The following is a 15,000-nucleotide window of genomic DNA, read 5'->3' as shown; positions in this document are numbered from 1 at the left end:
AGAAATGTACATTTTTAAACGTTAACGTATGGTCAAGAGTCCTTTGTATACCCTTCCGCTTCATCAGGCAATACTCGTGTGACAGTATACTCCATCAGGGAGCATCATAACGAGTGTAATACGCAATTTTGAATTCCATCAAAACATAAAACCACCATATGGAACGTAAATGCGAAAATCATCCGAGTTTTTGTACTATTTTGGTACTAATGGCTTCCACTCCACAATTCCTCTTCCCTCTTTTTGATGGGCGTGAAGAGATAATATGCATTATATTTATTTTTCCATTTTGTTCCCCGTAATAGATTTGACGTTCATTTTCACAGAGTCCCTTTTCCCCACCGGAATCAAATTCTGTTAGGACAGGGAATCGATTTGAAAATGACACATGCATATACCGGAACCCCCTCTAGCACGATATAGATTGAAAGGGCCTGTGTTTTTGGTGGGTCCCAAAAGCTGAAGAGTCTAATGCAAAATGGAATGTGGAAATTCCATTTGGAAATAACCAGAAACGTTCGCTTCACGTCACGTAATATTTATACTCATTTTTCATATTGCTGATTTCGCGATCCACCTGTTTGATTGCGATATAATACCGAGATCAGCTCATGATAACACGGCAAATGTAGTTTTAATGGCGTGAGATTATCGTCCGTTCAGTTAAATTCGTCACCACTCGCAGCACAATTCTTCACTGGCGAATCTCTTGAGCCAAAAGCCACTTGAAACTTTCTCATTAAAGCATTCCGGGAAGAGTTTGCTCAGGACGAGGAAATTCTTCTGCGTTGCCGATTTTCATTTATTGTGCGTCACTAACGCCATGCGTATTAGAATCATAATTAAGCAGCTTTGACATTTCAACGATTCTTGTTTTAGTACTAAGTAAGTCTGAAATACAAGTTTCGGTTCTGTTCTAGACAGAGAACGTCAGACGGACATTAAATGTTCTCATGAAGCTCCTTTGATATTTTTGTCGTTTCTCTTTCGTTTCAATTTATACCATTAAGTTTTTGTTTGTTCACGCGGGAGAGAGAGAGAGAGAGAGAGAGAGAGAGAGAGAGAGAGAGAGAGAGAGAGAGAGAGAGGGGAGGGGGCGTTGGACGGCGGTGTTATGATCAATACAGCGGTCAGCTGTCACTATTTTTGTCATTTTTACCAAAGGCAAGAATTTTTACTTAACATACGAGTGATGTTATACACTGCCCTTTCTTATTTTTAGCGATGGTCGTGACAAGTTCTTATTTCAGAAATTTATCTTCTCTTTTTACTGATTTCTATGTAGAAATACTAGGAATTGATGAGTCATAATATGAAATACTGGGTTACGTCTGAACGTTTCAGCCTAGCCAAAAATAACCCAAGGTTATGCAGGTGAATCAAGGGACTGATTGACCTTGAAAAAATTGAACACTGGTCAAAGCTGAAAATTAAGAAAGTAAATTGATAGCTTAACAAAATTAATTACTTTAAAATTCATGGCAAATAACGTTCTGAGTCTATTCCACACTGGTTAATGAAATTTTAAAGAAGGTTTTCCCAGGAATTCCAGTCTCAAACTTCAGTGAAGTTCACTGTATAATGTTTTTTCCTTTCAGCTGTGAATTAGACGAGGAACAAATAATTAGTTTTTCCAGGGAGAATTTAATAGTTTTAGACTGGTTGGGCTGGAGTAATTTCAAAACTTTGAATATACACATCAATAGATATAGAGAAGACAAAACTCCACTTTTTTGCCATCAATGAAAAACTAGCATTTTGTTTTTTGCTACTTGAATCGCGACCTGAACGTACCCTCATGAAAACGCAAACGTAAATGTTTATAAATCATTAGTCAAATAATAACTAATATTTTGAACGTGACAGTTGAGAGAGAGAGAGAGAGAGAGAGAGAGAGAGAGAGAGAGAGAGAGAGAGAGAGAGAGAGAGAGAGAGAATGGAATTTGTCAGTTAAATGCTTTGTAGAACCGTACTAAAATCCGTGGCACCTATCATTCACATTATTGTAAAAGTGGCGTTTACAGTGACTAATTATAATACTCAGAGACCTCTGCATTATTCAGAATGTTTTCACTCGAGTGATCGATCAGCTTGAAACGAAAGTTCACAGCAACAATTTGAAAGTTTTGGCAGGTACCTCGTACTCCAAACCCAAATGGGTGAGGTTTCAAGGACTTTCAGATTGGTTTTAAATAATTCCAGCAAAATTTTGGTATAAACTCTCTTCTGTCCAGCACAAGGCTGGCTTGATCTAAAACGAACGAGCATGTCCATAATCAATGTTGTACCCCTCGAGCAAATATGTAAGGATAAAAATTACGATACTTCTTTACGTAGCAGCTGTATGTATACTCATTTACATTCGAGTTTATTTCAGTATTAAAATGTGCCCTATTTACATAAAGTCAAATGAGTCATTTGTCAGCATTTTAATAAAAGGCAGTCAGAAATCTCAATCTATAGTAGTCAAATGCTATTTAATAATTTTGCTCCAAGCCAAGGCGTTCTCCGCCAGTGCATGTTTCAGTTGCAAAACATTTTGAAAAAAAAAAAACCTTGCGCTGCTAATTCCTTGTCAAGCTAATGGCAATATCGCGTATAAAACGAAGTCTGTCTGACATGAAACTGAAAACAAAATGCTTTAATGCAGCATTACATATTTGAAAGAGTGCTTAGATTTCACCATGGGAGTTCCTCACTCATGGAACATTACGAAACGTTGGACGGTTCACGATGAAAGTATAGGTAGAATCTAAATTTATCACTTTTCTTAGTTAATCCATATAATGTTACCTTTCTTCATTTATAAGCCGTTATAATTTTATACTTATAATTAAATGGAAGTCATCAATGTCTAAGTATTCCCAGTAAAAATAATTGATAAATATACATGATTTATAAATTAAGAAATTGGATGACTATGGTTAATAACTTTTTTCTGTGATAGAGACACGCCTTATAAAGTACACAGAAGTTGTATTTGGAAATGCTTGAAGGTTCTTTTTATATGCCCAAAATATAATATACCGATTACTCTATTTAAGAATATTTAATATTGATAGACGAACGTCAATCTTCAAGGAACAGTTATTAATTTTGATTGTGGCATAGGAGAGGTAAGAGGTCAATTGCTTGAAAAAAGCTACCTCAGAATTTTACCAACTGCTGCTCGCAAATTGGCGATCCGTATAAACATGTACAGTAATAAAGTAACAACAAGATCTCTTCCATTTCATGATTACGAGGTACAGTCCACGGATTTCAGCTTTTCCCGATGATGTCTTGTTGTTGTAAGATAAGGGAAAGGTAAGGTATTCCCTGGACGCATTGGCATTCAGTAAGGGAGACTATAGCTCTTTCTCTCCAGAAGCCGCCTCTTTGTTACTTTTAAGTTTGGGTATGTAAGTTCCCACTGAGAAAAGGCCTTGCTTGTCATATATGATAGTAAATGGTGAGCGGCTTTCCTGTAAGTTTCTATAAAAAAAATATGCTTGTCTGTCGGTCTCATTTACGTAAGTATGCATGTATGTATATAATATGCTTGGAGAAAACATGACTTATAAAATTGGGTATAATGTACTGTAGAGTCTCACGTGATTTTTTTTATTAATTTTTTTTTATGCAATTTTTACGGATTGTTGTGAAGAACATACGGAATATTTAACATTTCATATTTATAAATAACTTAGTAGTAAGCAAGAGGCAATTAAGCACACACGAACAAATTCTTCATTATTTTATGGGATAAAATTGCAAACAGAAAATAAAGATGGAAAACCGCCCTCGACATTCCGGGGATTTACTTGACAAAGCTTACTTTCCTTCTCGAGAAAAGAAAGCGAGCAAAGAAATGAGAGAAAGAAGGCAAAACAAAGTCCTAAAAAGAAAAAGGTTTCGTTTGGATGTATTGAAATGTTTTTTGCAGAGAGTGAAACTGCTTCCTTATGGAGGATCCCCGTAAGAGGATTGCTGCTTCAGCTTCTCTCCTTTTTCTTTTATTTATTTATTTTTTTTTTACCCACACTCGTTGTTCCGTTTCTGTTAGATCAATGTTTGGAAGCTTTATTTGATTTGTCGTCTACACTCCCTGTCGGTCTAGCTTTATCAAAGGGTTTAATATTTTTTTTTTCAATTTTTTAAAAATAGATTCGTTTTAAATTGGCTTTTTTGTCTTTTTTCTGTCTTTTAAACATCATTTTGCTTCTGTTCAAAGAGAATGCTTTTGTTTGTACATGTTTTTATATCTCGCGTGTGTAGGATGAGTATAGCAAGCTATCAGTGATAAAAAAAAAAAAAACTTTTGTCGAGACTACTGTCCCGTTTTTGAGAATTAGATATCTAAGGCTTTTTCCTGTGCAACACGAGCAGGACAACTCGACAAACATTTTTATATTCATTCTTGGTTACAAAATGCATGATCTAAATCTATCGATTTTGTTTATATTGTATTTACATATTTTCTTTTTTCAACTGTTTGTATGAGAGACGGACAGACAGAGGATAAGCTGGAAAATCTGAATATTCAGCAGTTAACCTTTATAACTGTCAAGATCGAAATCTGTTCAACAAGATTGAGTGGAAATTAACGAGCAAAGTTGTTCAAACCACGAAAGATGTGAAAGACTAAGTTGGGCCTCAGTCTGATTTGTTTTCGGGATCCACTGATTAGGTGATCTAGGAGCAATAGAAGTTCCTTGCTTGTAGCAGTGAGAAACAGTGAACGAGAGAGAAGGACAATGTAGGATCATGACTGAAAGAAAGGGCACGTATAAAAACTAGGAGTTCGAAATAAGAGTAAAGTTCAACACACTCACACTGTTCTTATAATTATGTTCTGAGTTCTCATCAACTGTTACGCTATATATACAGTATATATATATATATATATTATTACGATCTCGCCTCTCGAGACCGACAGGTTCTTTAAAATAAACAAGCAGTTGAGCTGTAATGACTGATCCTCAGGTACGAATACCTGATGCTGCTACCCCAACTAGACTCGCTGCTGCCTTGGACCACCAGTCGTTTCGCCCTCCAGAACCTGACTGACGAAGTTTGACGCCATCCAACAGACGTCAACTCGCCAGTAATTAAAAACAAACGAGGCAACAATCCACTAAGGGAACAATCGACAAACGATTGTTCCTAACATATATATATATATATATATATATATATATATATATATATATATATATATATATATATATATATATATATATATATGTGTGTGTGTGTGTGTATATGTATATATATATATATATATATATATATATATATATATATATATGGATAGATAGATAGATAGATATATATGTTACACACAGGCACACACACACATTATATATATATATATATATATATATATATATATATATATATATATATCAATATGTATATATATATAAAGCCATAAGGAATTTGAAGACATCTCAGGCATTTACACAGGTCTAGCCTCATTATCAAAGCTGTAAAAAAATTTATACACACATTGAAACACACACACACACACACACACACACACACATATATATATATATATATATATATATACATATATACATACATACATACATACATATGTGTGTATATATACTATATGTATGTATATATATAGCAGAAGCTGTGAGTACAAATCAGCAACGGCCTGTGGTAAAAATACAGAGGACTTCATTCTCTATTCTTAAAGGAAACCACAGGACATTCGTAAGAATCGGAAGGGAGATTCGAGCGACAGAACACCCCTGGACACGACTACCGACAACGAAACAAATGAAGACTATCGGCCAAAGACGGGAATCACGTCCTTGCCCATGATTATTTTTTTTTTCCTGAGAAGCTTGCCAGAGGAGAAAAAGAAGAAATATAGACTGATTTAAGTCTTGATAAGAAGATTTTATCTGCGAACAATGCCATTGACTTCAACAGAAATTGCATAAGAGAGAAAATATGCCCAAAATGCTATTTGGGTATATTTTCTCTCATGCAATTTTCTGCTGAAGGAGATTGATGGCCAATAAACCTGTATCTCATATCCACACCCAAAAATATGTGTGTACACACACACACACACTATATATATATATATATATATATATATATATATATATATATATATATATATATATATATATATATATATATATATATATATATATGTATGTGTGTGTACACATGCATAGTTTTGGGTGTGGACAAGAGATGCAGATTTATTGGCAAACAGTCCCCTAGAGTTACATTCATCTCAGAAGATTTAATGTGTGTGTATGATGTTAGTTTAAGTATACTTTAGTTTAACCAGACCACTGAGCTGATTAACAGCTCTCCTAGAGAGGGCTGGCCCGAAGGATTAGACTTATTTTACGTGGCTAAGAACCAATTGGTTACCTAGCAACGGGACCTACAGCTTATTGTGGAATCCGAACCACATAATACCGAGAAATGAATTTCTATCACCAGAAATAAATTCCTCTAATAGTTCATTGGCCGGCCGGAGACTCGAACGTGGGCCCAGCAGAGTGCTAGCCGAAAACTATACCGACCCGTCCAACGAGGAACTTGTATGATGTTAGTAATGCTCATGATCAAGGATAATAACGAGCTCATGCGAACACTACCATCGCGTGTAGAGTAATCCTACTTAGATCTGATTCCTTGCTAAGACAAAAATAGCAACCGTAACCAGTACCATGATGCTGAATATTTCAGTCTCTCTTGTCTTAGCAACTGCCTTTAACCTTACTAATCTTTTCATAGATTCTACCTTGACATTTTACCATTGATCGTTTCACTCAGGCGGTCTTCTAGTCTAGAACCTCCGGGTCGCAGTTTGAGCTTATGTCAAATCAGTTTTTTACCTTTTCTAAAGTAATCTTTATTTTCTTCAAGACGGCCAGTTGAGTACCTTGAGGCCTCTGTGTTAGCTTATGTAAAACTTAATTGTTACTTTTTTCCGGAATTACTTTTGTTTTCTTATAGAAACTAAATGGGAATGCTGTCACTGACTGGATTCAACATTCTTTTGAAATATTTTCAGTAACAATACAGAAAAATTATAACAATTATAAACGATAAACATTAACTCAATGCACTTTATCCTTGCAAGAAAGATGTTCAGCACTCTTGTTTTACAAAAAGAAAAAAAAAAATAGAGAAAACATCATGAAGAAAGGGCGAACAAAATCACTGAACCATTTGGATTAAATCTTATTTCCTTTTTAGTTACACATTCCAAGGAAGGAATGCATCACATTATCACAGCGTGAATTGTAAAATCCCCCTTTGTATACATTTGGAGGAATCAGCGCCTTTATTTTTAATCACGTATTATTCTTTTTGCCTTATAAGACTCTGAATAGCGAGCGAGAAGAGCCATCCATGTTAAATAACCCATATAATGGCCATTGTAGTTCTAGGACCTATACCAAGTTGATATTCATTTAGAAAAGCATCTCTCGTGATAAATGGATAAACTGTTGTGGTCTTTGAAATTTTCAGTATGCTCTATGGCACTTGGCCTTCTTATGTCATAATTGGATATTTATCGATTTTATAACTTGGAGTAATGTAATAAAAGTCCATGCTTACACGCATAAATTGCATAAATACACAAAAGCTTAAAAATAAAGACTTTCGAACACATGAACGCTGTTATTCCTCAGAGTATACATTAAAATATTTTAACGTAAACACTGAGGAGGAACATCGTTCAGGTGTTCGAAAGTCTTTGCTTAAATCTTTTGAATATTAATACAATTTATTTATATAATTGTGGGGTTTTATAATATGACATTTTATCACGATATTGTGAATTTGGAGTAATGATCTGGCCTACTATGTAACGATTCAAGATTCGTATTATACTCACAATAATATATATATATATATATATATATATATATATATATATATATATATATATATATATATGTACAGTATATATATGTATATATATATATATATATATATATATATATATATATATATATATATATATATGTGTGTGTGTGTGTGTACACACACACACATATATACATTATATATATATATATATATATATATATATATATATATATATATATATATATATATATATATATATATATATATATATATATATGCAAACATTAAGCAACAAATGTCGCATCATATCCCATTCGCGCTACTTCGAGAATATCACGGAAGGGGAATTATAAGTGATAAGTGGAGTGGTACCTGAGTGAATCGACCACTTGACAGTACCCTCCAGCGACTTCCATTCGACGTTCTAACCACTGAGCCATCAAGAGAGGCAAGTTAATGCCGAATCTGCCGCACTCATACTCGTCGAGTGCGGGGAATGTATTTAGCGCCGGCATTAACCCACCCCCACCATGATAGCCCATTGCTACCAATGGCCTATCACGTACTCATGCCCAGCAGATTCGGCTTAATCTTATACCTCTCTTGATGGCTCTGTGGTTTGAACGTCAACTAGAAATCGCTGGAAGGTACTGTCGAGTGGTCGAATCACTTCGGTACCACTCCATTTATCCATTATAATTTCCCTTCGGTGATATTCCCGAAGTAGCGCATTGGATATTAAAAGATATTTTTAGTTTAATGTTTGTATATAAATCACGGTGATGTGATTAAAATTGTACACACACACACATACATATATATATATATATATATATATATATATATATATATATATATATATATATATATATATATATATATATATATATATATATATATATATATATATATATATATACATATACATATATGTATATATATGTATATATATATACATATATATACATATATACATATATATATATATATATACATATATACATATATATATAAATATATTATATGTATGTATAAAAACTTCTATATATATTTATATATATAGAAATTGTTCATATATATAATATCCATATATATATATATATATATATATATATATATATATATATATATATATATATATATATATATAATATAATATATATGTATGTATGTATGTATGTATGTATGTATGTATGTATGTATGTATGTATGTATGTATGTACGTACGTATGTATTTATGTATGCATGTTTTCCCGGATGTATCACACGAATAAATTTCTTAGCAAGTAAATGCTAAGATATGAAAACTGTCAGGATGGATCGGCAAGAATAAAGAACGAACGAGTTCACTAACGAGCCTTTGCTTTGGGTCGTTATCGAGGGACTTTATCCAGTGCTACAAAAGAACTTTCTTGTATCGTGAGAGCGTCCTTGGGAAGGATTTAACATTCCGTGGAAATTGCCAAGTCTCTTACTTAACAAAGTACGTCGTAACTGGGTTGAAAATGCCATTGCGTGATCTTGATTTTTCCCCTTTTTTTCCTTTCTCGTCGTTTTATGAAGTGGAATAATCGTTACTGTGACCTGGATGTCTGTATATATATACTCATTGGATTTGTATGTTTGTGGGTACATGTTTTTCCTTAGATCATGGTGTTTATGCTGAGAGAGAGAGAGAGAGAGAGAGAGAGAGAGAGAGAGCGCTGTGTGAAGAGTTATAGACTCTTAAAGGAAAATGCTATCAGAACGTAAATTCTCTTCCAAATTTATGCACGATTTTGAAAAATCCTCCGATAGTGCACCCAGATCTCACAGATCAATTTTATTTTACGAAGTCTTAACTTAATCAAATTAATCCTCCTGTGAACTCTTTTCTATTTGTGGGTACTGTTGAAATATTTTCATCTTCTAAATGGATGATCCCTAGTTAAAAAAGATATTTTATGTAAATATAATTGCTAAATAAAGAGCCACTAGTCTGGTATAAATACTTTTATCTTTGTCAATAAGGGAAGCCCAAAGACTTGAAGGTATATGTTTTTTCTTTGCTCTTAAGTTTATCACTGAGGTTGTGTAAATAATAATCTAGTAAGTGGTAGTAGTATGTTGTAAAGACCTTGGGCATTGTAAATTTTCGGTTTTACCAAATGTATATAGCTCATTTTCGGTAGAGGAAAACTAACCATTTCTATTACTGATGCTTTTGACGCGTGATTCTTTTTCTCATTGTATACGAGCTTAGAGGTTATCGAAAAATGTTTCGCGGCTGAATGAGCCATTATGCTTCCTTACTGGCTAACATTAATCTCTTTATATCACATTACTGTGTGTCCTCTGTCTCTTTATGTATTATGCTTCAAAAGATATTAGCCTCAGAGCATATCATTTGGTAGCCTATGCCTTTCTCCACCATACTTGCAACCCACCGCAGTCCGCAAATAATTTACTGCTGAGATCAACAGCGTCAAAAATGGATTCCACTGAATCTACAAAAAATATTTAGAATACGACAGTAGTAGTTAAAGTGATTTAAAGATTGCTTCAGTATTCATGCTTTTTATGATCATTCTTTGATAATTTTGTAAGCATTAGAAATTTGTCCATCTAATTTTGAAATGGAATAAATGACGATGCTCTTTACCTTTGCAGACATGTTTTTACGAATGAAATGCTTCAAGCTGTAATGTAAATGAGACATAAGTATGTGCTAGGAAGGAAAAAATGGAATCTTACCAATGTGAATATCATTAAGCTGATGGACTCCAGGTTTAAAGATTTGGAGTACAGAGAAACAGTAATTTTGTAAAATGCGAAATAATAAAAAAAAATGTTTGAAGTTATTACTTTAATACCTCATGGATTCAATATGGTTACGTCATATTCAGAAGTTATTACTTTAATATCATCTCATATTTCATCTTTAACTAGAGAAACTTTCAGGTAATGGGACAATTATGCGCATGTTAATGGATATGTAATTTATGTTTTCATATGTATAGTTTTACATCAGTTACTGAAAAGGAAAATATTATATCAAGACCCAGTTCCATGGATTTTTATAGATTTCGAATTTTATAGATTTACAAATATTTTACAATTACTTTTTTTAAAATTAAAATCACTGCACTCGGTCAATGGAGTGGACTTGTTACATAACTACAGTATTTACAGGTAGGCCCATTTACGTCATGGTGCATTTCTCTCAAATTTTATGTCTACAAATATTTTTCAAATGCCTGCATCTTTTGCTTTTAATAAATAAACTGGACCCGCTTTCATTGTTGCTTTTTCTCTGTTTCACAACATATATTCGGAGTGTGAGTTCTGGAGTACAGAGAAAGAAAGAGAGAAAGAAAGAAAGAAAAAGTTCCACCGTTTTAAGCTCATGCCATATTTATGGTGTGTTCCCCACCTCCTCCTCGTCCCCTCTTAAACTAAAAGTGTAAATTCGTGCAAGTTTAGGAAACATGTTTATATTTACGAGAGAATTTCTGGGCGAAAGAGTTCATTCTTCTTTATAATTCTATGTGTAAGTTTCCCCGCAAAGTAATGGTGGAAAGGAACCCAAATAGAAATGTTCCCACTGTGTGCGGCAAAATTAGGATTCTCTCTCTCTCTCTCTCTCTCTCTCTCTCTCTCTCTCTCTCTCTCTCTCTCTCTCTCTCCCCCCAAGTTGATCCTAATATACTAATAAACTGTATGTTCTTATTTGATCCTGCCACTATTGTGCTCATGTATCATCATAATAATAATAATAATAATAAAGTTAATTATTATTTTTATTATTATTATTATTATTATTATTATTATTATTATTATTATTATTATTATTATTATTATTATTATTATTATTCATTTGATCTGTAAGTTTGTGCAGGTGCTCCTATTTTGGTCACTGCGGCAAATATTTGTTTTTATGTTCCGGTCCTTACAGAATACTAAAGAAAAAAAAAAGAGAGAAAAGTTCTAAAGGTATACGAAACATATTTTCCTAGAAATGTTTCAAGTAATTCCAGCCTCACTTCATGAATACAAAATTGCCTCGTTTCGTAGCGTTTTTCTCGCTGATGAAACTCAGCGCTGGGTCCTGAAGTAGGCGCCGTAACATGGGCAATAAGCTCGTCATTGCTTTTTATAGAAATGTATTTGTAAGCTTAGATTAAGAAGCTCTACCTTGCGTATGATTGCTTTGATCATTCCTTTTGCCAAGTCTTTGACCGTCTATTGACAGACAGATTATCCGAAGCCCCGCGTGCCGTGGAAGGAGCTAAAACGATTACGATACTGTATCAAATGAATAAAATGATTATTCTCTTGACGGATAGGTCATTACATATGCAAATACCTTCCTGTATTACTGGCTTAAATAATGTGAGGTTGAGAGAAATAATTTGACATTACAAAATCCAAGATTACAGTCTGGACACCTGCCTCGTTTCCTATCAAAACTTTTTTTTCCTCCTAACAACTGTTTGATTAATGGAGTTGAGAACATAGGATTTAAAGACAAAGAACAAGGGTTCTTTCTCATTCATCAGTAGTCCAAAGAAAAAAAAAGGCACCGGAAAAGGTTTGAAATACACGGGTGAAGACCATCACTGTCCATAATAAAACTATCTAGAAAATACTTTTAATTTCATCGCGGCCGTGCGAGCGGCCCATTCCAAAGCCCTATAGTATTTTCTTACTAAAAGGAAACTTTCAAGGCGTGAAGTGCCGGTGTTTTTCTGAAAAGGGAAATATATGATAGCATTAGAATAAAAACTTTAGTGGCCGTTGATGATATTAACGATGTTAGGCCTAAAGAGACGAAAGTTTTAAGTGCCTTTTTTAAATGTTGGTAGTTTTGAGCTGCGTAACGAAATTACTCATTTACTTTTGAACTGAAAGTTTTCTCTCTTTTTAGCTGATGCAACACCAATTAGGAAATAAATCAAATATATGAACATTCGACTTTCAAGTTTAAACTATCTCAAAAAACCATCACAAATCAAGTTTAAGAATATTACGATAAAAGCAAAGGTACGATGAATAGTATATAATACACAAATAATACTGACACATCACGACCATTCTTCACTACGAATGATTCAAAGTGAAAAGTGGGCGGGATGTAAAAAATCTGTACGTGAATAATACTATAATCTTAGAACTTGTGATGTTACTGTATATCTTACAGTACGATGGGGAAGTCGCGATATGTTAATCATTATATTCTGTGATCCAAAATGTAGGAGAATCATCACGGTAGAAATTTAGCCTACACGCTATGCCGAGATACACTTTATCAAGGAGTAAAGTAATCCGATAACCTACAAATAAGTCACGTTTCTTGTTTTCCTTTTTGATCTCCCGTTCTTGTTGAAAAGCACGTAGTTGGGAATGAACGTCTCTTCGGGTTTTCATCAGAAGCCATTTACTTTAGGAGCGAGTAAATACATTTCCCCCCACAAATGGCTGGCTTGGGATTATGTGACCAGTTTAGCTTATGGTGCCTAAGAAGTGTTCACATTTCTGGTCATTTATGTATGTGTATGTATGAGCTATTTCTCTCTCTCTCTCTCTCTCTCTCTCTCTCTCTCTCTCTCTCTCTCTCTCTCTCTCTCTCTCTCTCATTCCAGTGATATTTACGTGCATACCGTATCATCAGCTGTAAAATAATGAGGCTAACAAAGTCTTGCTGATTAAGTAAGTCTCATAATAGTAAGTGAAACTTGGTAACTAATATCCGTAGAGTTGTACAACACAAGCCTTGTATGTACAGTAGTTCTGTTAACCAAGATATTTTTCTTTTGTATAGAGACGAATGGAAGTGAAGGATGTAAAATATGTATACACGAGTAAAATAACTCGTAAAATCCGGCTTCACTCAATATCTCTTACAATAGGATCTAGCGTCCCTCATGAATAGTGCAATTTACATATTTTCTGCACTCCATTCGCCTCCACGTTTTGTATATTGTTTCCAATAGAATACCTTAGCTCAGTCTTTTGCAAACTATTTTTCCAAGGTTTCTATTCCATGGGTAGTATTTCAGAAAACACTTATTTTATGTTATAGCTTTTTTAATCTGGGTTCTGTTCAACTTTCGAATGTGTTTTTATCGTTATCCAATTTTCGTGTGTGTCATTGTCATTTATAATGGAAACATTTAAATTAGGTGCTCCTTCCGCCAGAAGCTTGACAGTTTAGGTTACAGGGGAGGTCCTAGTGAAATTCTTCATATTATTTTGATAATTAGTTAAAACACAAAATTTTATCCACAGATTTCCTTATTTAATGCTTCTCTTTCTTTGTAGCAAACAGTAAACAAGGAAGCTTATTGGAACAGCTTTAAAAACTGTTAAACGACTTGTTTTTTTTAGTTATCTTGGTTCATTTGTCGTAACTGTTTTGCACTTTCTGTTCCTTGCAGACAAGTAACGAGAAGTATGTGCCAGTAGCTGTTCGAATCCACGAGACACTCGAGTTAGCGGACGACAAATTCTACGTGATCAAGTGTGGTCTGCAAGGCTTCTTCAATAGCAGGTAAGCTAACATACTGGGAATTCGTAAACCTCCCTTTCTCTCTGTCTCCGTCATTTATACTACCTCAAACATTTATAATATATGTATATATATATATATATATATATATATATATATATATATATATATATATATATATATATATATATATATATATATATATATATAATGTATATACATACATATATATACATATATAATGTAAATATACATATGTATATGTATATATATACATACATATATATATGTGTTTGTGTTAGATAGACAGATAGATAGATAGATTAACTTTGCCATTCGATGAAATTCACCGGCGAGAATGGGGCCTTTCTTCACAGAATTTCTGGTGTATTCAGCCATTTGCCTTTAACCGAGAAATGGTAGAGGGAGCGCGCAGAGCGCGGTTTGTCATTAATAAATACGTTTTGACCACTGAAATCCAACTCGTGGATTGGAGTGACATGCGAGCCGTTATCGGGAGCCGATATTATGAATGTGGTTGTTAATGTGAAGAATGAATGGCTTCACTTTCCGTGACTTGGGCTAACTGCTGCTATTGGCAGTTTGCTTATTTTTAAAATTTTTCTAACATCATTATTTCGTTAATAGTTCACAATACATTTTTCACCTTG

The 15,000-nt window shown here is 33.8% G+C and overlaps 1 protein-coding gene across 1 annotated transcript in view; it reads left to right on the top strand.

Annotated features, from left to right (window-relative positions):
- The window catches only part of LOC136848808 (uncharacterized), a 533,962-nt gene that overhangs the window by 489,313 nt on the left and 29,649 nt on the right, over positions 1 to 15,000 (top strand). Inside the window, exon 4 of the mRNA XM_067121467.1 lies at positions 14,259 to 14,371. Within this exon, the coding sequence (XP_066977568.1) occupies positions 14,259 to 14,371 (113 nt within the window). The remainder of the gene's footprint in view (positions 1 to 14,258; positions 14,372 to 15,000) is intronic.

The sequence above is a fragment of the Macrobrachium rosenbergii genome, chromosome 2, assembly GCF_040412425.1.
Source record: "Macrobrachium rosenbergii isolate ZJJX-2024 chromosome 2, ASM4041242v1, whole genome shotgun sequence".
NCBI lineage: Eukaryota > Metazoa > Arthropoda > Malacostraca > Decapoda > Palaemonidae > Macrobrachium > Macrobrachium rosenbergii.
The sequence above is the reverse complement of the archived record's forward strand: the minus strand, read 5'-3'. Positions and strand labels throughout refer to the sequence as shown.